We start from the raw sequence: 20,458 nt of genomic DNA, 5'->3' as shown, positions 1-20,458 counted from the left end.
TCAGCCTCCAGAGTGCTAGGATTACAGATGGGTACCACCACACCTGGCTCATCTTCATCCGTTTATAAAAGAAGATAGCTTGATAAGCAGCACCATAAAATGGATTGGGAAAACTAAAGCACAATAATAGTTAACCAACTGGACAAATTTATCACGAGGTGCACCTCTGGACTTACAGAGGTGCATAAGACCTGTGCACAGTCAAGAGAAACCGCTTGGGAAAGAGCTATGTGTATCTTTGATTGCAGGAATCCGGAGAACAGGGAACTGAAACCGACTGTGTAATTAAATGCAAAATTGCCTATACACTAAGTAAAGACAGCGGTTAGAATCTTGTCTGCTAAGAGCAGATGGTTCAATGCTAATACTGGCTTCCCAACTCTTGTTTACCTCAATCTGTGACTAGAGAGTCATCTAGAGGCCAAGTTTGGGAACAGGGAAGAAGGCTGAGAGACTCGGGTCATTTCCCTGAAGCTCAAGCATGTTTGTGCCAGACTATCCTCTTCCCAGCCTCCCACTCCTGAAACTGAAGCTGACTCCTAAGTGAACAGTGAGTCTTTAGACTCACTTCCAGTCCTTACAGAAAGATGTCATCGGAGGACCTGCGAAGCCAGGGCAGCTCCTGATGGGAATAAGGGGTGCTATCAAAATGTGGAGGTTGACAAATCAAGTTTGAAGTCTGCACATACTTGAAAATCAGTGAAGGTGAGGAGAGGGAGGAAGGGTTGACGGGCTGCAATGGAATTTAGAATTAGAAGGGGGTGGAGATAGTTGCAATAACGCTTCGATTTGTAGCATTTAGTAACTTACAAAAAACTTTCTACTCCCTGTCACCTCTTTCTGGGAAAACTAAGTACGGACTACCCTCGTTTTGCTGATTTGTGGCAGAACAAGTGTGAATGGAAGACAGCGTGAAGATCCTAATCTGTATCTTCATTCCCTCCCCAGCAGCTCCAAGGTGAGAAATGAATAGGTCAGAAGACTTGGAAATGCTCAGAGGCCGGGAGCAGTCTGGGGAGAGGTAAAGGGGTAAGAAAGGTGTGAGGACTCTGGGAAGTAGGGTTACCTTCACCCACTACCCTGAGCGACTGGGGTCTGCGGGGTTCTCTAAGTTGGGCTTCAGGGAGGACGGCAGAGAGGTGGCACCGCCTTTCCCGGACGCGCGTCGAGCGCCCTCTTTCACCGCAAGCCCTGGTGCCCGGGACCGCGGAGAGCGGCCCGCCCAGGTGCGCCCGGGGTTGGGCCAGAGCCCGGAAGGTGCGCTGTCCCGCCCCAGGCGGGTCCCCACTGCCTTCCCCCCGCGTGAAAGTGAAAGTGTCGCCCCGCGGAGGTCAAGGATTGGGGGCGGGGCCGGCGCGGACCCGGGAGCAGGCGCTGGGCACTCGAGGGGCCATGGATGGGCTCGGTAGCCGCCTTCGAGCCAGCCTGAGACTGAAGCGCGGCCGAGGGGGTTAGTGCCGGCCAGGGCGCGCAGGGACGAGGGCGCGGGGACAGCGCGGGACAGAGCGGGGATCCTGGCGAGGGTTGGCGACTAGGGCAGGGTGGCGCAAGCGTCCGGGAGCCACTGGGCCGGGTGAAGGTCAGGTGAGCCGGGAGAGGCAGGTAGGGGGGAACGGAATCAGGTGGGGGCGGGGGCGGAGGTCAGCGGAGTGACCAGGCCTGCAGAGACCAGTGGGAGGTGTCAGCCCCAAGGAAACCGTTGAGGGGCTCCGGGCCCACGTGTCCTTCCATTCAGGAAGCTTGTGGTGCAACCGCAGGGCCTCTGAAGCTCCCCAGCTATGGTGCTCTCTAGGAGGCGCCTTCCCTGCCCCACATTGCTGCCTCTGAGGGTTGTGGCCTTTGCCCAATTCCTGGGAGACAATCTCCTTCTGACCCGCAAATAGCCACCAGCCGTGAAAATGGTCTCCCTAATGACGTTTCCATTCCCCTCTTGGGCCGCCAAGTGCCCTGGGGAGGGTTGCTGTGGCTGTCCTGTCAGAGCTGTGAAAGAGCTTGCTTAGCTGCTTCCTCAGAGCGTGATCTCAGATCCAGATAGACCTACCCCACTTCTCAGCTTCCCACAGTGAAAAGAAATAATTCATCTGTCCAGCAAGTGGAAATTAAATTAGAAGCCAATGTTAGCTTCTGCTCTTTGTTCTTAACAGGAGTCTTGGACTTTGGAAGGAAGGCAATTAGGATTTCATTAATTTATCCATTCATTTGTCAAACAATGTTTGGGTTGTAGCTAGTCAACTCTGTGTCTGAGTGGCTTTGACTCTTGGACACTTTACCTAAAAATCCTGCTTCTTAAGAGAAGAGGACTGGAAGGTGAGGAGAGATCATTTCCAGGCAGCCCAGACCTTCAAGGCTGGCAATTCTAGAGCACAGTGAATCCCTTTCCTACTCCAAGTCCTGGAATTGGAGTGAGACCAGGATTAGACTAGTGCCTCTTTCTCTGAACTGCACTAACTCCTCAGTGATCTCCTCATTGTTCTTTTCCATTCCTTTTACCACCCCTGTTCCTTCTTCAGTCCTGCTGTTCTCTCCACCATCTCACTATTCCATCTGAAAGAATTCAGACACTGACTCTCTGGACCAAGCAGCTGGTTTCCCTGGACCTCTCAGACCCCTGCTAATCTGTTGAATGAATAGGATCTGCTTCCTGCAGCCCAGATGAGACATTCCAGTCTTCCCACCCACCCCTCTCACATCAACGTGATTGTTTGGAGGAGCTCCCTAACCCGTTAGAACTGAGAGATAGGCAGTCTGTCTCACCCGTCATAAGGTCTAGTGCTTGTCAGGCCAGGAGAATTGTGCTGTCTTCATCTTCCACTCTATTTTCATCTTTCTGAGGACTTTTCTTTGCTGCTTTTGCTTTTCTGGTGCCAGGGCAGTTGTTAGAAAGGTGTGTGTGTGTGTGTGTGTGTGTGTGTGTGTGTGTGTGTGTGTGTTGTGTGTCTGTGTAAATCATCTTGGTTGGGTGGAATTTTTTTTTTTGTCTTTTTCATTTTTATTGGTACCAGGGATCGAACTCATGACTGCCTGCTTGAAAGGCAGGCGCTTATGCCGCTGAGCTAAATCCCCAGCCCCGGTTGGGTGGAATGTTGTGGTCCTAGGTTGAGAACATCTTAACTCAAAAGAGGAAGGTCCGGTTGGTTTTTCATATTAGGTTTCAGGAAGTCCCCTTACCTCTGTTAGAATCTAGAAAGTTCTGAGACTCTGCCAGGTGCCTGTGGGAGGGGTTTTTGATGGAGGAACAAGTGTAACCAGCCTCCTGGCTTCCTTAGAAAGGGCGGTTCTCTCATCAACTAAAACTCAGGTAATAATTCCTTTCCAGGGTTTTGGGGAGCATATAATGTACCTTACATGAACCATGGGTTTGATGAATGGTAGTTTTCTCTCATGCTTTTCTCTTCTGTTGATAACTCCTTTTGTAAGAGGTGAGGGAGACAGCAGTATCTTACTGAATTTCTTAAGCCTCAGCCCAGAAGTCTAGGGCTATCTAACTATCAAGGATATCTGAGCTTTATTGTTGTCTTGTCTCTCCAGATAAACCAGAAGGAAATGACTGAAAATGCTGTCCAAAGAATTTAGGAAAGAACATGATTTCCTGAGGTTCTGGAATGATCAGTGACGAGATTCTAGTTCTCAAAGCCCTTTGTAAACCTTTGCAAGGTGTTTGCTGTGGAATGTACCCAGAAGGCAAGGAGCCTGGTCATAGAGCTTTCATAATCCCCACCTTTAGCAAATTCCATTAATTTTAGATAGTCTCTGAGTTACTCCGTGCCTCAGTTTCCATGTCTATATCAAGAAAGTGTTTATTCCTCAGACAGGAAGTAAGGATTGTACAGTAAGTCCGTGCAAGTTCCAAGTAAGGCATGGTGATGGCCAAGTGTTCTGGTTCATTCTTCGCACATGATCTATACCATGCCTATTTATTGTGATTAGGGCCTCCCCTTTTGGAATCATGGCTAATCTATTGAGCCCTAGCTTTTATTAGTGCACAAAAGCTCACTATAGCTGCCTTTCCCACCCTACCATCTCACTGCCTTCCAGCAGGCTGCTAATTCTTTGCAGGAATGACAGGTATTGGTACCAAATCCCTTTGCCACCTGACTCTTCTTTGAAGCACCTTTGTGGCAAAAGTCCTTTTTTTGCCCTATGCATTTTTTATTTTTTGTTCCTCAGTTTCAAATGCAGCAGTGGGCTAGCACCTCAGCTTGTTGACCTGACCTTGTCATTCAGGGAAAATAGCTGAGTAGGAATGGAAGTAGGGTAGAGATCATCCGAATGCTTTCCACTGGCCCTGAGTAACCTCGGGCCGTTGATGCAGCCAGTGTCCTACTCTAGCTGGGGACCATTTCCTGAGTCAGCGCTTCATATTTGGAAAAAGGGAATATGCTGGAGCCCTGGAACAGTCCCAGTAAGAGCGAGAACTTTCTGCTTTAGCTCAGGATATGTTGCAGGAGGGAAGAGAATCTCACTGTAGTAATTCTGGAAATCATAGCAGGAATTTTTAGTGGAGAGGCAGATTTTGTTCTGTACTTTACTATCATGGAGGAGAAGATTTTGGGTTCATACTGAATTCTAAGACTCCTTTTGCTGGAAGAATTAATCCATTGAGATCATTATTTGACTGTCTCATCTTAATCAGGACATGGCAGGCAATGTTTGGCCTTGTGCACTTGGTTAAGGTTCTGAAGTCTTTGAAGCTCTGAAATGTGGCAGGTGGTCTATCAGGGGTTTTCAGCTGCTTTTGACAAAACTGAGAAGTGAAAAGTTAACAGTCAAAGTTCTGGTGATGTCAGATCACTGCTCTGAGACTAGTGGTGTTCCACTCCCCCAAATCTGATGCTATTGGGCATTCTTAACTCTTCCAAGTTTCTAAATAAATTCACTGAATAATCCAGAGGCTAGAATTTAGAGCTCTTATCTCAGAACTACTGAGTCTTGATGGTGTTTGCTTATAACTTTTTTTCTTACCACACCCCGGGGCTCTTGGGAGGAGCTAAGAGCCAGCAGCGGTGCCAGGATGCTGCCTGTGTTCGTGCCTATGTTCAGCTGCCTCCTGGGTCCCGTCACATCCTTCTTGCTCAACCACAGGGTGCACAGGATGGAAACTGCTTTCTCCTCTTTAGACGACAGCGTGGAGTGTAGCTTCATAGAGTTGTGGCTTGAGATCGAAGCAGTGGTTGCTTTCTCAGGCTCTCTGTAGCCACCCTGTGTTGGGGGAAAGGAGAGTACTTAATGGCCCACAGGCGCAGGAAGATGGAAGGACAAGGGGTAGGCCGGGTGCTCAGGATCCTCCGGAACCAGCTGCCACGACTCCGAGCAGGTCAGGACAGGACAACCCACTTCCTTTTCATTAGGGTGAACCTCTTAAACTGGTCTGTTTCTTTCTTAAAGTGCTCCTTCCTCTTTTTCTTTTGTTTGTCTATCACCACATGGTCTCCCATGTGACCAGGGTAGGAGACCATGTATACCTGCTGATGTACAGAGCTGGGGTTGCCCTCTGTAGAGGAGAGAGTGATCACAATCACATGCCTTGGGCCTGTACTGGTAATTTAGTACAAGTTTACTTTGAGACATGCCGTTCTGGGCATACCTTATAGGTAAGCTGAGACTTGTAGTGGCTTGGGGCACGGGGCCTCCAGGAAACTCTGGTGTATTTCCTCAGCTTCCACATCAATGTTTCCCCCCGCCCCTTCTCATCTCTTCCTGGTTTCAAGTTTCCTAGGTGGGTGTGGAAACTGCCCACTTGGCTCTGGTCCTGTCCTGTGACTGCTGGTGCTGGGCAGGTTCCAGGTATCTAAAGGCTGGCAAGGTGGCTTCAAGGTGTGGAAATTGCTCGGATTCTCACAGATTCATAGAACTGATTTGTGAAGTACTGAAGGGCCTTGGTGTTTTGGTTTTAGGACCTTCCCAGAACAATCCAAGGGAAGCTGTAAAAGAACCAGAAAGCTCCCAGGAGCACGCTCTTCCCAGCTTTGCTGGAGGGCCACACTTCTTTGAATATCTTGTGGTGGTTTCTCTCAAAAAGAAGCGTTCAGGGGATGACTATGAACCCACCATCACCTACCAGTTCCCCAAGGTAAGGACCGAGAAACGGTGTGGGGGAGGGAGGACAGAAGATTAGAGTATTTGCAAGGTGATAGTGGAACTAGTCTCATTTCCTTTTCAGCTCAGCCTTAGTTTTCTGCTATCATCTGTAGAATCTAGGTCTGACTGCTTTGTGAGAGACTGACTGAGGCTCCTAGCAGGGAAACTAGGCTAGTACTCCTCTCCTTGCTGGGGCCTCCTAATTCTTCCCAATTTCCTCTCTTCTTAAAGAAGCTTATCTTCTGCCAAATCTCTTAGAAGGAATTCCCTTTGTGGACTATGTGGGAAAGAGTAGGGTGGGGCAGGCACCCAACTATAGACAGGCCCAGGACTTTTCCATGGCCCAAGTAGCAGGTTCTTTCTTGTCTGATTCTGCATTGAACAAGAGTATGAGAATAGAGCATCCTTCTCATTAACCTCTTTTTTAGCAGGCACAGCAACTGAGGTGGCTGCTTCTCTTTTCTGATGTGGTATTTTTCTGACATTGCCCTCCTATGGTGGTTGGACAGGTCAGGGCCTTTCTGTATTCGGTGTGGCCCCTGACCTCTTTCCTATGTAGACCCACAAATTCGTGGTGATGTGGCCAAGGAGGAGCTGTCTTATCTTTGGGTTCATTCCTGCCAGACTCAAAGTACAGAGTGTACCAATTGATAGGTAAAGGTGTCTTTTGGTCCCTGTGCCTATGAAAAAGCTTATCCTTGGATACCCGTAAAGCCTCAGAAGAAACCCCATCAGCCCTCTGACCCCCTTCTGCATCAAAATACATGTATATGTTTTTCTTTTCCTTACAGCGAGAGAACCTACTTAGGGGCCAGCAGGAGGAAGAGGAGAGGTTGCTGAGTGCCATTCCCTTGTTCTGCTTCCCAGATGGAAATGAGTGGGCATCTCTCACGGAGTATCACAGGTAACCACCAGCAGAGGTATCAGGGGCAGAGGTATCAGAATGGTGGGAAGGGGACACGTGTGAGCTCTTACCTTGTATGCTACCAACAATGTGTTGCTCATACTAATTTTCTGTGAGGGACTGTGGATGATTCATTTGTAAAGATACTGCAACCAAGTCCTTAAAGGTTTTAATTGTGGCTTGACTTCTTTTGAAAGGTGAGTGAGATTCTCTCACTTGTCCTAGGAATCATTGTTTTTGACTCTGCTGGTGGGAGAAGCTGGACTCACCAGAAGTCAACATAGCAAAGATCTTTAAAACATGAGCTCTGGAAGTTGACTGCTTGTTTAAATTTTGGCTTCACCACTTAGAAGCTGAACTTAGAAAAGAAATACCCTCTCAAAGTCTTAGTTCCTTTTTCTTTAAAAGGGAGATAATAATTGAACCTACTTTAAAGGTTGTTTTGAGAATCAAGCTGGGTGACACATTCAGGGTGTGGCATTAATGATCACTTAATAAATTACTGGGGTTATTCGTGCCATACCTAATCAGTTGCTCTTTTTATCCTCCTCTCCACACCTGACACCATCTTCCTGTTTTAGAATCAGTAAGCAAATGCAAACCATGTTGTGTCTGGTATTTTTTAGGGAGACCTTCTCTTTCGTCCTGACCAATGTGGATGGGAGCAGGAAGATTGGATACTGCAGGCGCCTTTTGGTCTGTGCTGCTCAGAACTTCGCCTCTTCTCTCCCAATTCACATTCAATGGCTGGGTTATTTAAGTCCAGCTGCAAAAACTCAGACTCCCTGGCAATGTAGTAGTGGAGTGCATAGCCCATAACCTACTGATATGAAACCATATCAGTGTTCCCTTTTTTTCTTGCAAGAATTAGGACAAGGCCCTCTCCTTGCCCATTTTGGGAACCTCAGCTGCCCATGTATTGATCTGTGTGCTCTCAGCTTTAACAGCTGTCATCGTTGTATGAGTTTTCATCTGACTCCTCTCTCAGTCTTCTCCATCTAGGCCTGCTGGGAGCCTCCCAGAACAGAGTCTGGGATTTGGACAGCTCAGTTTAATTCTTGGGTGTCAGAAGCATTCTCCATGGCATTTTTTACAGTGATTTCCTCATCTCTGAGACACATTTGGTGATCTTCAGATTCTGTTGGCCTTGAGGGCAGCAGTGGTTGTCTATGGTTGTCTGCTCCTCTGAAGGCAACTTTCTTTTGATCTAAGTCACCATTTTGACTCTCCTGAGGCAGAGCCAGGCCTTTTTCCACCGGGTTACTGTTCCCCCACTGAATCCCTGCCTCCAGCACTCAGTCTTGCACCCTGTTAGGCCAAGTGGGAGAAGTTCCTGGGTAGGCTACAGCACTGAAGAAATATTTTGTCCCTTCTCAGCCTGCTGGCTCTGGTCCTCGCCTTCCGAAAGTGTACTGTATCATCAGTTGCATTGGCTGCTTCGGCTTGTTCTCCAAGGTAGGTGTGGAACAGGATTCTTTGGGTCCTGTTAGACTTGTTCAGCTTTCAGGCTCTGCTTGGGTATCTGCCCTTCATAGTAACCTAAGCCCTGAGTGGGCAGCCCAGCTGGCATCAGGACATTTGGGGAAACTGAAGTGGGGGGCTTGAGGTTGACTTAATTTTAAGAGAGTTTGGAGGATTGTCTCTAAACCACTTATCCCACTTTAGTCAAATAAGAAAGCAGTTGAGGTAGCTATGCATGGTGACATGTATCTGTGATCCTAGCACTTGGGAAGCTGAGTTTGAGGCTATCTTGGGCTATATAGTGAGTTCAAGGTCAGCATAACTACATAATGAGATCTTGCCTCAAAAAAAAAAAAAGCAAAATTTAGTTAAGCAGGATAAAGAAAGACCTTCAAGACTGTCTTATTCTGAACTCTAGTTTCATCTATCCAGTGGAGTTAATGTTCTTCCACCGTTCCTTCTCCTGTACTTGTATGAAGCTCAAATGAAGTTTTACAAAAGTCAGGTCATAAACAAATATAAAAGCAATATAAAAAACCCAGTCATCATAAATTGGGGACCCTGAGTTTTGCTGTGACCTCTTTGAGAGGAGAAGAGAAGTTGTCCCTGAGGCTTGTGCTGCTGCAGGGGGCTAGTTAGAGTGTCGGTACACCTGAGTTAAGATTCAAAATGAATCCCTTGGAAGGGACAGGGCATATTTTGGTGGCAAAAATGGGCTTCTTTTTGTTCTGCTTCAGCAAGACCAAGGGAGGAAGAAAAAAGAACTTTGTCAGCCTCTGCTTGATTGGAACTTTCATTTGTGCAATGTTGCAAGGATTGAAGGTAGCCCTTGCCTCTGGGGAGTGTTCCATGAAAACTGGAAGATAGAGTGACATGAGGTTAGACTACTAGGACCACAATCCTGAGAGTATCATCATGGGTGACGAGTTTACACTGAATGACTCTGTGGGGACAACTGTTTTAGAAGAAGAGAGAAATATGAATTGGTAGAGAAAGGAAAAAGAAGGTTAGGAAATAGCAGCTCTTGTTCAGGAAACAGCAGATTTAGCATGAGACCAGTCTCTGCAAGGGAAGTCAAAAGAATCCACTGGTTGAGGGACCTAGGATTGCATGAGAATCAGCTGGACTGTGTGAGAGCCTTACATGTGTCTCCTTCAATCCTTTCCTATAGATCCTGGATGAAGTGGAGAAGAGGCATCAGATTTCCATGGCTGTCATCTACCCGTTCATGCAAGGCCTCCGAGAGGCAGCCTTCCCTGCTCCTGGGAAGACTGTCACCCTCAAGAGCTTCATCCCTGACTCAGGCACAGAGGTGGGTTAGCAAATGGGTGAGGTCCCCTTGGCTGGAGAGGGTGGCTTCTGTGGCACCTCTCACCCCTCTTCTTCCATTCACCAGGTTAAAATATAGAGAAACTGAGCCAGGAGGGGACTGGGACTTGGTTAGAATTATTGGCAGTGCTGAAAAATCAAACCCAAATTTCCTGAGCCTTCTAACCTGATGTCCACAAGCACCCAGTTACTGTTCAAGCCACCGAGACTTTTATTTGTGACCAATACACCATGTAAGTTGAGGTTTTTGGTGTTAGAAGGACTTTTTTCCCCCCAGACCCCAAGCTGGCACTTGCCCCTACACTTCTTCTTTATTCTGTATATCTAACCTATATCTCTACCTCATGGCTTCCATCTGTCTGTCTAGTCCTTATCATCCATCCCCCACTCCTGAGTCCTCACCCATGCTACCTGGGGATGCCACTGTTTCAAGGCTTAAACAGACTGAAGCAGAAAGTAGAACACTGTCTAAGATTCTGGTCTGAGCCCTGGAACTCCAGAGAGCCTGTGTGCCCCTCTGAACCTTGGCATCCCCACAGAAAAATAAGGGAGTGGCTAGGACTTTTTTCATCTACTTGGAAAATAAGCACTGAATGTTTGGTGTGTGCCAAGCTATCCTATTTCCTGTGTACATGTGGTGACCAAAATGAACATAATTCCTGATAACATGGAGCTAAAAGTCTGGTAGGAAAGACACATATTAAGTAAGTAAACACACCAAATGAATATATAATTAAAATTGTTATTATTGTGATGAAAGGAAAAACCAGATTGTTACATGAGAAACAGGGAGTATCAGGTAGCAAGGGTGTACCTAGGAGGTCTTAAAGGGGATAAGAATGAAGGGAAAAGAGAAGTTCAGGAGAAGCCAAGCTAAGAAGGGCTACATGACAAAGCACCCTCTCTGCTCCAGCAGTAGAGGGGAGCTGTGGTGAAGCAGGTTAGAGAGGATAATGTGCTTGAAGCAGGATCTCACACCATGCTAGAAAAAACATGGTGCTGTCCTCAGAGATGATGAGTGTCATGGGTGGCTTTTAGCATGGGAAATGGGAAGAATCAGCTTCCTGCTGTGGGGAGAATGGAGTAGGACAGGTAGAGACCCAGAATTCTAGTTCCTGCATGATTTTGCAGGTGTGATGACATTTGCCTCTCTGATTTTCCCACAGTTCATTTCTCTGACACGGCCCCTGGACTCTCACCTCGAACATGTGGATTTTAATTCTCTGTTACAATGTCTCAGCTTTGAACAGATTATTCAGATCTTTGCCTCTGCAGTACTGGAAAGAAAAATCATCTTCCTGGCAGAAGGTCTCAGGTGAGCCCAGACACTGAATGGCTAGATTGGCCTTCATCCTGGATTGAAGGGAACAGGGTGGCATTTCTCAAAGGAAATCAAACTATAGGACCTGTCTGCCTCCCCTAGCACTTCCAGTTTCTGGATGTGTGTATTAGGCATAAGGAAATAGCTGCTGCAACCTTTCTTCCCTATCTCCAAATTTGATTGCTGCCAAGGCCTGAAAAAGTTACCTGATTTAGTTCTGAGAAGGACATGAAGGGTTACTGGCACAGCCTAGGCAGAAGCAGTTAGGGTAGATGCAGGTATGACTTTACCCTTCAACAGCCAAGGAGGAAAGAGGGTGGAGAACAAGACAGGAAAGTGTGTAATGATATAGAGAGTAAATCCATCTGTCAATTTGTTTACTCATTCAACAATCATCATTTATTTTGTGTCAGCTGTTTGCCAGATGCCAAGCATTGGGAGGATACCAACAAAAGTTGGTCCTTGGCCTTCGGGGATGCAGGATTATGTAATGGTAGTAAGCATGAAACTCAGAAAAATGAGTTTCCAGTCCTGTTTTTCCACCTTTAGTTGTAAGGTATACCGTAGGTCACTTTCTTTTTTTAAAGTTCTGATCTCATTATGTATACAATGGAAGTGATAGTACCTAACTGTTAGGTTTGTAAAGAAAATAAATAGATGTACACTGAGCATCTAGAATCCTGCAAGGTGTGTTGGTAAGCACACATTGCTGTTCTTAGTAAGTTTACAATTAAGTATATTTCTGTGAATAGTCCAAGTGGGCCACTGTCATGATTTTCTTTCTACCTCTGAGAACTTCAAGACTGAAAATGACCTGGGAAACACATAAGAAAAAAAAAGCATGGGGGGCCGGGGATTTAGCTCAGTGGCGTAAGCACCTGCCTGGCAAGTGTGAGGTCGTGAGTTCGATCCCAGGTACCACAAAAAGAAAAAAATTTTAAAAAAGCATGAAATAGTAAGGGCTTGACACTAATACTTTTAGAAAAACAGAAGGAAAGGATGTTAGGGAAAGTAACAGAGGTCTGAGTTCCAGGTATTTGTCATGCATTTCAGAAGAAACAAACCTTAGCAGGAATTGAGGTCTCTGTTGAGGATTCTAAGAAAATCAGTGATAACCAAACACTGTATTATAGGGACTACTTATAAGTTAATCTTTGTGGGGAGGGAGTATCATCTTTTGCCTTGGAAATAACTCTTCTGCTTCTAACCCTGTGTGAAAAAGAAGTTTCTGCTTTGCATGGGTGAGGTTCTGGCCTTGTTGCTCAGATTAGTGTTTATAAAATAGAGGCTGCCGGATTTGCCTCTCAGGAGCAAACTTTCTCCAGGGAAATATCACTACTGCCATTTCCTCCCCACACTGAGTTTTCAGATCTCTGAGTCTCTCTGTGGAAGCAGACTTCTAGTCAGCCAGAACTTTAGCTATAAGCTCAGATGCTCAATCTTTCTAACTCAGAAAGAATTAGCTTGATAACAAAAACTGAAACAAGGTTTCCTCATCTGTGTTTTTATTGGCCTTAGATTTGGAGCAATTTGGCTGGGAGAACTGAAAAGTCACGAAGTCAGTGTGTGTGTGTGTGTGTGTGTGTGTGGCAGGGGGGTGGTAGGACAGGAAGGGCTGAGTTGTGCCTTGGGTGCTAACAACATAGAAACTGCTTCCTTGCAAAGGCTAGAGAAGCCACCTCTGTGGGACTTTCCAGGGAGGAATTGTCAGGCAAAGGTTCCTGGAACCTAGGAATTTCCCAAACTCACTCAGACACCAACCTGGTAGCTTTCAATAAACTCAAGTGGCCAGGAAGGGCCATGTGAAGTCAAAGCTGAGGATTAGGGTAAATAGACATAAGAAAAGGCTCTCTGGCTTTCTGCTGAGGCCCCATATTAGAATAATTGTCCCTTGTCTACACTAACATTTCCATAAAAGCAGAATCAGTCTAATGTTATACCTAGTATCTGCATCTTTAACACAGTTATGAGCACATGTAGTGACTTAGTCACTTCTCTGAACAAACTGGCAACAAGTAGCTACAAGCTCTGTGACCAGTGTGGCTGCTAAACTTTTTTTTATACCAGCACAGGTAGCACTTGTAGGAGGTGTTGTGAAGGGATGGACATTTAAGGTGGAGGAATAGGGGCCTCTGACATGTCCTTGTTCTCTGCTCCAGCACCCTGTCTCAGTGCATCCATGCTGCTGCTGCACTGCTGTATCCCTTCAGCTGGGCTCACACCTACATTCCTGTTGTCCCCAAGAAGCTTCTTGACACTGTCTGCTGCCCCACCCCCTTCATGGTTGGAGTACAAATGCGCTTTCTGCAGGAGGTTATGGACAGCCCAATGGAAGAGGTATGCTGCAGCGAGACGAGTGCATGATTTAGAGCCAGGCAAGCCTGGATTTGGATCTCAGCTTTGCTACTAACAACTGTATGATTTGGGACAAATTACTTAATCTCTTTAATCCTGAGCTTCCTGATGTGTAAAATGGGGACAACAGAGTTCAGTTCCTAGCAACTTTCAGGGAAATCACCTGTAGAAAGCTTCCAGCCTGATGCATGGCATACAGCTGATATTCAATAAGGGTTGACTCTCTTCTACTGAATGATTTCTCTGTGGTCTTAGGTGGTGGTACATAACTTATCTGGAAGTCATGAGATAGCCCTGCACAAGCTAACCCAGATAAGCGGTTTCTGAGATATGCCATCCCTCAGCTGAACAGATGAGTACAGCTGTCTGTATAACACAAAACACATTCAAATTCTTTGGAAATAACGCTTTGGAATTCATTCAAATTCTTTGGAAATAAAGCTTCCTATAGGGCTACCAAAACTATTAGGTTTTGAAAATGCAGATTTATTTTCACAAGACCATCTTTCTGATTAGCCTAGAGCTTGGTTAATGAGGATATAGGTTCAAATTCTCTTTGATTTTGTTAGCTTATTTCTTGGCAATGCCCCTGACGCAGCAGAGGATTCCATTGTGAAAATGGGCATTAATCACATAAATCTATCCCTGAAGTTGAAAAAACAACACGCACTCTTCTTTGAATTGTTAGTAGGAACTTATAAGGATAGAATGTTATCTGAAGGAGAACTACTTAGGAAAGTTTGCCCTGGCTAACCATGGATTCACTCATTTTATGCAGAAAGGGTCTATCAAGGGAAAGGGAATCTAGAAGAATGCTTCTAAAAAGGCCTGGAGCTAGCCCTAATGAGAGCATTTTCTCATTGTATATTAAGAGACAGCTGAGATCAAGAGAACCCAAGTGTCTTAGAGGAGCCCATACAGGCAATCCAGCACAGATGAAACCGAAGTCCTTTTGGAAAAGTTACTCCTGTGAAGAAGAGAAGCAGGCTGTTTCCCTTCTTTGCGCCTCTGGCTCTCTCACTCTTCCTTGGAGCTGCTGAGCACATATGCCCTTTGAACCACCCTTAGCCTTGTGACTAACTGGGACAGAGTATTTGCCCTGTGTTTAGCAATAAAACTTAAAATGTCCCAACCCCAAAAGTTATGCAAGTTCCTGATCTTGCAGCTCCAGCTCATCAGAAGCTAGGGCTCCTCCCCTCATGGTCAGGCTTGAAGACAACTAAAAAGCCAGGAAAATTCTGGCTCCTACTATCCAGGCTTATTTTTATTACTCAGCAGCTGCTCTGAGAAATAGGCGTGGAGTAAGGGGGTCAGAGTAGGAATGGGAGAGGTTTCTTGACTCTACATAGGCTCTCATGAAGGGATTATTCCACAGACAATAATGTGATCAGATACTTCAGACTTCAGGAAACAACCTCGAAAAAAGAATTCTTCGTTAACAGTCTTTTCTTCCAACCCTCCAAAGGAACAGCTGACCCTGCTTGAAGGCTTCTGAGCCTATGTATACAAGTAGTTTCATGCCTGAAGTAGTTCAACTTTTCTTCCCTGGATAATTACAGTGCACACAATTTTTTGGGGGGGGGCATGTTTCCAGTCCCTTTTTCCTTGTAAATGGAAAGAAACATGTAAGAATCCTTCACTCTTATCAAGAACAAGACCACAAACTAAAGAGGATCCCTACATAGGTCCCAAAATGCCTGGCACATGATTTGGGGGAACAGTAATACATTGGTGACCAGATGTCTTTCCTAAAGTGGGCAGCTGAATATTGCTTTTTAAAATGTGGATCAGCATTAGAACTCCTTAAGTTTTAGAAGTTCCAAATCAAAGTTTAATGTAAAATATACTAATTTATATATAGGAACTAATCCACTCATTAAAAAATTATTCTGAAGACCAAAGAAAGATCTGGTTGGAATCAGCCAGCAACATGTTTGATTTGTAATTTCTGGCCTATGCTGCAGGCTCCACAGGATGTGATGGACCGAAATTCCAGCCTTGTGCTTGTTTCTGTAGCTTATTAGCTTATAGTCTCTTCAGTTAGCTTTCCTTCCCTCTTCCTATTGACCCTGGACTTATTTCCTTCCCTTGTTGAGTTTCCTGCTGGACGACCAAGGCTCTGAGGGAGTTTTTATTAGAACCCCAGGCAACTGTACCTAAAGTTGTTATAAGCATTAAAAGATCAGAACATGTCTACTTTTCCTTGAACTGACCAGAGGAGAGGGAATGGAAGGGGAATTGTAGAGAAAGAAATGCAATCCGATGGATAATACAAGCCAGGCTTGGAAACTGTGCTATTTGTTAGCAGTATATCAACTTCTTCTGCAAAATAGAGATAATACGTGTCTCACATAATTGTTAGGAGGATCAAATGAGGTAAAATATGCAAAGTGCTTCCCATGTGTGCCATGTTCAGAATGCTCCATATATGGAAGTAATTTCTATGATCAATGTTTTATTAAGGGAGTGACTGACTAGGATTTCCCTAGATCCTACTTTCTTTTTACCTTGGCTCTTTCCTCTTCTCCTCCTCTAGACACACACACCCCTTCCCCAGGAAGGGAAGTGAGATAGCCTGAGGAAAATGGTGAGGGGACAAGAATGTATGACAGGAAATAAGAATTGAAGATGCTGATTTTGTTAAGTAGGTTCAAAGATACAGCCACAGGCAGAAATGGGGTGATAAGTCCTCCTGAGAACTATGAAGAGATAAAATCATTTTGTATTTACTTCAGGTCCTGTTGGTGAATCTTTGTGAAGGAACATTCTTATTGTCAGTAAGTATCTGGATTTAGAGCCACCACCAACTCAACCACTACGGTCTCATTATGTTCTACTTATTTCAACAAATATTTTGAGAACTGCTAATAAGACCTCCCTTTTCTTTTTTTCTTTTGGCTTTTCAGACATAGAGTCTCACTGTGTAGTTTAGGCTGGCCTTGAACTCATTATGTAGCCTTGGCTGGCCTTCAATTCATGGCAATCTTCCTGGCTCAACCTCGCAAGGGCTCGGATTACAGCCATGCACCACTAAGCCTGGCCAGATCTCCCTTTACTTGAGGAGGCCTCAAAGACCTAAATGCCTTTACTATAAGGCTATCTGTTCAATACCTTTCAAATACAGGAATACGGAGTGTTTAACGTTGCACTTGCTAATGTTTAACGTCAAACTGAAGATGAAGAAACAGTTTCTGTTGTTTCTGCATGTGGGCAATTACTTGGTTGTAGAATGGGATATGGTGTTCAGGCCCTCATACTCTTTTTCCAATCCCTTCCCTTCCCATCACCTCTCTGCTTTACCTCTGAGCTTGCACTGTCCTCTCCTAGGTTGGTGATGAAAATGACATTCTACCACCAAAGCTACAGAATGATATCTTAGATTCTCTTAGTCGGGAGACCAAGGAGTTACACAAGAGTAAGTTCCAGCTCATTCTCATTGTGAGTTCCTCTACAGAACTTGAGGGCATAATTCCTAACCATTTCCTTCTGGAATTAAAATGGACTCAGTAGATCTGGGTCAGCACCAGAGGCCCAGATCCCAGGGCAAGTCTGAATATGAGATTTTATTTTTCTGAGCAATGGCAGAGAACCCATACCCAAGGTGATATTTCAGTCAGCCAGTAATTATAAACCCTATCTCATTGCTTCCCTTGGGAGCTTTTGGCCTGCAACAAGAAAATTTACATAGATGATTTTGAGCAAGTTTCATCCTTTTGCTACCCTCTGAGATGATCTGTATCTGTCCCTTGCAGCTTCAGAAGAAATCAATGAGCAAGTTTCAGGTCCTTTTGTGCAGTTCTTTGTCAAGACTGTGGGCCACTATGCTTCCTATATCAAGCGGGAGGCAAATGGACAAGGTCACTTCCAAGAACGGTCTTTCTGTAAGGCACTGACCTCCAAGACCAACCGTCGATTTGTGAAGAAGTTTGTGAAGACACAGCTCTTCTCCCTTTTTATCCAAGAAGCTGAGAAGAGCAAGAATCCTCCTGCAGGTACAGTCAATAATACCCAACAGTTTCATCCCAGGGAGGGTCACCTCCAGGATGAGGAGAGGCAAGAAGTCTTTCCCAGAGAGCTACAAACAGGTTGAAAGGAAGCTCTCTGAAAACTAAGACAATACCTCACAGACTGATAGTTTATAAAAGGTGTCTGGTCTGTTGATTAGCTAGTACAATTGGATCCTTTTTCATTTTAGGGCTAATCTCTGGTAATTATCCTGTTTGTAAGCTCTTTCCTGGGACAAACTGAGTATTGATCTCTAGATGCCTGCAAGGGCCTGAGGATACTAGCAGGGATGGGTATGTGGGGGAAGTGTGGGACACAAAAGTCATTACTTTTTTTTTTGGTACCAGGGATTGAACTCATGACCTTGTACTTGCCAGGCAGGTGCTTGTGCCACTGGGCTAAATCCCCAGCCCACAAGCTTATTATAGCCTGAGCTCATTATAGCTTGCCTGGCCAGATTAGATGCCTCTAATACTTGTATCTGCACCCACAGGCTACTTCCAAAAGAAAATACTTGAATATGAGGAACAGAAGAAACAGAAAAAAAACAAGGGAAAAGACTGATTTAAGAGCTGTGGTGAACAGGAAAGAGTAAGACCTATAGGCCAGTTCTGGACTTTGGCACCCACCAGTAATGGTAGGACCGGCAAAATTCTCAGCCTCTAGAATTCAAAGCTTCCTTCCAAGTCCTGAGTCCCAGTGGCTAGGTCTTGCATCAAACTGGTATCTGAGTTTAAGATACTTGGTACCAACTTCCCCAGGACTTTTGAGGGCTTTGTCTCCAAACTCAAAGAATAGGATTTTAAATGGCATTCCCCCCCGCCCCCCAGAGGTGACACACAGCAGGAAACAGTAGTACTGGTATTGGAGGTGCTTGGTTGAGAGGTACTGTAACTACCATCTCCTGGGAACCACTATTTGAAAATCCTCAACAGCAAAAGCCCCAAAGTTTGGTTCCTTCAACAAATAGAGGTCTATGGACATGTGAGGATGTGAGTAAAGATGCAAATCTTATTGCTTATGTGGGGCATGTGAGAATAAACTGGACTAGAAGTGGGCTGTCTTTGGAGTCAGTATCATATGGGTCAGCAGCTCTTTTTTTGACATTGAATATTAAATCTAGGGACTCTGCGTTGAACTTTGTCTTTTTCTTTGAGACAGGGTCTCACTAAGTTACAAAGTTGAGATCCTACTGCTTCATCCTCTGGAATGCTGAGCTTTACCCATGTGAGCTACTATGCTAGGCTAGCAGCTCCACTTCCATTAGGAAGGAGAAGAGATCCTGGTAAAGGCGGAGGCAGCACCAGACACAGAGAAGCAGAGTCTTGTTCTCAAGAGATTCTTCTTAAATCTGAGGAGGAGAGGATGCCAGCCAGAATGAGGCAGCTACAGTCTAGGATAACTTGAGGGGAAGAATTGCAAGCTCCAGAAGCTACCTGGCTTTCATAAATAGGTTGCCTGCCTATCACTCCCAGATTGGACCAGTACTTTACCATCAGTCTTACACATCCTACCTCTAACAGCTTGTTATTTTGAAAAGCCTAGTTAGGTCTTTTTCTAGCTAAAGGTTGAGGAATCCTTGCCTTGACATATTTTTAACAAAACAAAACAAAACAAAACAAAACAAAACAACAAGAAACCCCCACCAGAATAATAACTTTAGAGTTCAAAAGGGTTTTGTGGTCACTGACTTCCTCTTCCTTCTACGCTGCCACTGACAGCTTCTGTTTAAACACTGCAAGACACAGGAAACATTTTAAAAGGATCTTCTTTTTCAAAAATGCTACCTTTAAAATGTGTTCGAGTGTGGTCCTCAGGTCTAACTTCCATACCAGGAACATTTTGGAGGGTAGAACAGGGCGAAAGGGGTTCCAAACTAAAGTTAAAGCCAGTGTGGTTTGATTTAGAGACGTGGCACATTCTACTGTTGACACCACCCATTAACTATGCTGCTATTCTTGACAGCGTCAAAGAATCATACACCTTTTTAGGTTAATTTATCACTAGTTACTAAACCTAGTTTTTCCTCAAAAGGTTTTGGAACAGGAGCCAGAATCTTAGGAATCTTATGAAATACTGGGGACAGCAAACTAGTAGTTTTTAAAAACTTCTTTGGGTAATTTTGATAGTTGGTAAGATAAATAAACACAAGAATCAGGGTTAGTTGAGACTTTCTACAAATGTATCCTGGATCTGATGCAATATCTAGCACTGGAGGAAGCACACACTGAATATTTGGTATTTTCCCAGCTTCCCTTTATTCTTAAAAAGATTCTAGTATACATTTCAATTAGTCTGCACAGTTTAGTTTGGCTTTCAGCTATGTATGGTGAAGGAGAAAACAGTGGACATAGATTCAGAAGATCTGGATTCTAGTCTCTAATTTTAAAAATATCAGTACTGTGTGAGACTGGTATACTAGTTAGCCCTCCCCACCTCAATTTCTATTGTAGGTAATTAATACCTGCTGAATATGGTATAATAATCAAGTAAAACAACAGGTACAACTGTGTCCAGCAAGATTTATCCTTCCTTCTTTTCACTGCTTTGTCCTAGCTTTCTAAACTTGAACTGATCCAGAACTTTCCTATACTACATGTTGGAGAGGTTGTTAGCAAGAAAAGGTAATGAGAAATTTTCTTTCCATCTGCAGTCTGGCAAAGAAATGAAAAATTTAACTCTCGCTGTAAATCCAGATGTACACTGGATTGTTAGAACCATTAAAAGTGTAAGAAATCATGGTCCCTGATGCAAGATAAAGAGTGCAATTACTATTTATTTGTGATTATGGAAGATAATAATAAAAGTCATTAATAAGATATCTTTCTACCCTTCAGTGTTTTCCGTCGTCTCCCTTCTCATTTAAGCAACACAGCTATATAAAAAGGAAAAAGATCTGTTTCAAGAGGACACTTAGTTCCTATATAAATATGGGGAAGAAGAGTACCAAAAGGAAAGTGCGAGTGACCCCTGCTTCCCAGGGAGGCCTAGGCAATTATTGAAAA

The 20,458-nt window shown here is 44.7% G+C and overlaps 1 protein-coding gene across 5 annotated transcripts; it reads left to right on the top strand.

Moving 5' to 3' along the window:
• The first annotated feature begins 1,208 nt into the window (after positions 1 to 1,208).
• Positions 1,209 to 20,272, top strand: Dennd2d (DENN domain containing 2D). 5 transcript variants are annotated; one of them, XM_013142814.3, is made up of 12 exons: positions 1,209 to 1,450; positions 5,895 to 6,070; positions 6,870 to 6,982; positions 7,609 to 7,678; positions 8,360 to 8,437; positions 9,615 to 9,755; positions 10,939 to 11,087; positions 13,253 to 13,430; positions 16,184 to 16,225; positions 16,776 to 16,863; positions 17,201 to 17,440; positions 17,947 to 20,272. In XM_013142814.3, the coding sequence occupies exons 1-12, from the start codon at positions 1,393 to 1,395 to the stop codon at positions 18,015 to 18,017; spliced, it is 1,404 nt and encodes a 467-aa protein (XP_012998268.1). In that variant the 5' UTR covers positions 1,209 to 1,392; the 3' UTR covers positions 18,018 to 20,272. The 5 variants fall into 5 exon arrangements, 4 of the variants coding, with proteins under 4 accessions (XP_012998268.1, XP_063111697.1, XP_003479048.2 ...); XM_003479000.5 differs by lacking the exon at positions 1,209 to 1,450 and adding an exon at positions 4,970 to 5,314; XM_063255626.1 differs by lacking the exon at positions 1,209 to 1,450 and adding an exon at positions 5,482 to 5,591.
• Positions 20,273 to 20,458: the final 186 nt, after the last annotated feature.

This window comes from Cavia porcellus, unplaced genomic scaffold, assembly GCF_034190915.1.
Source record: "Cavia porcellus strain 051 isolate PalLab524CR breed Dunkin Hartley unplaced genomic scaffold, mCavPor4.1 scaffold_1, whole genome shotgun sequence".
Classification (NCBI taxonomy): domain Eukaryota; kingdom Metazoa; phylum Chordata; class Mammalia; order Rodentia; family Caviidae; genus Cavia; species Cavia porcellus.
Note: the sequence above shows the minus strand (reverse complement) of the source record. Positions and strands in the feature narration are given on the sequence as shown.

Excerpts from the sequence above, each read along its gene's own strand:
- Dennd2d (XM_003479000.5), top strand. The coding sequence starts at position 5,227 with ATGGCCCACAGGCGCAGGAAGATGGAAGGACAAGGGGTAGGCCGGGTG. Across the intron at positions 5,315-5,894 it reads GCTGCCACGACTCCGAGCAG|GACCTTCCCAGAACAATCCA; the intron begins GTCAGGACAGGA and ends TTTTGGTTTTAG. Across the intron at positions 11,088-13,252 it reads TTCCTGGCAGAAGGTCTCAG|CACCCTGTCTCAGTGCATCC; the intron begins GTGAGCCCAGAC and ends TCTCTGCTCCAG.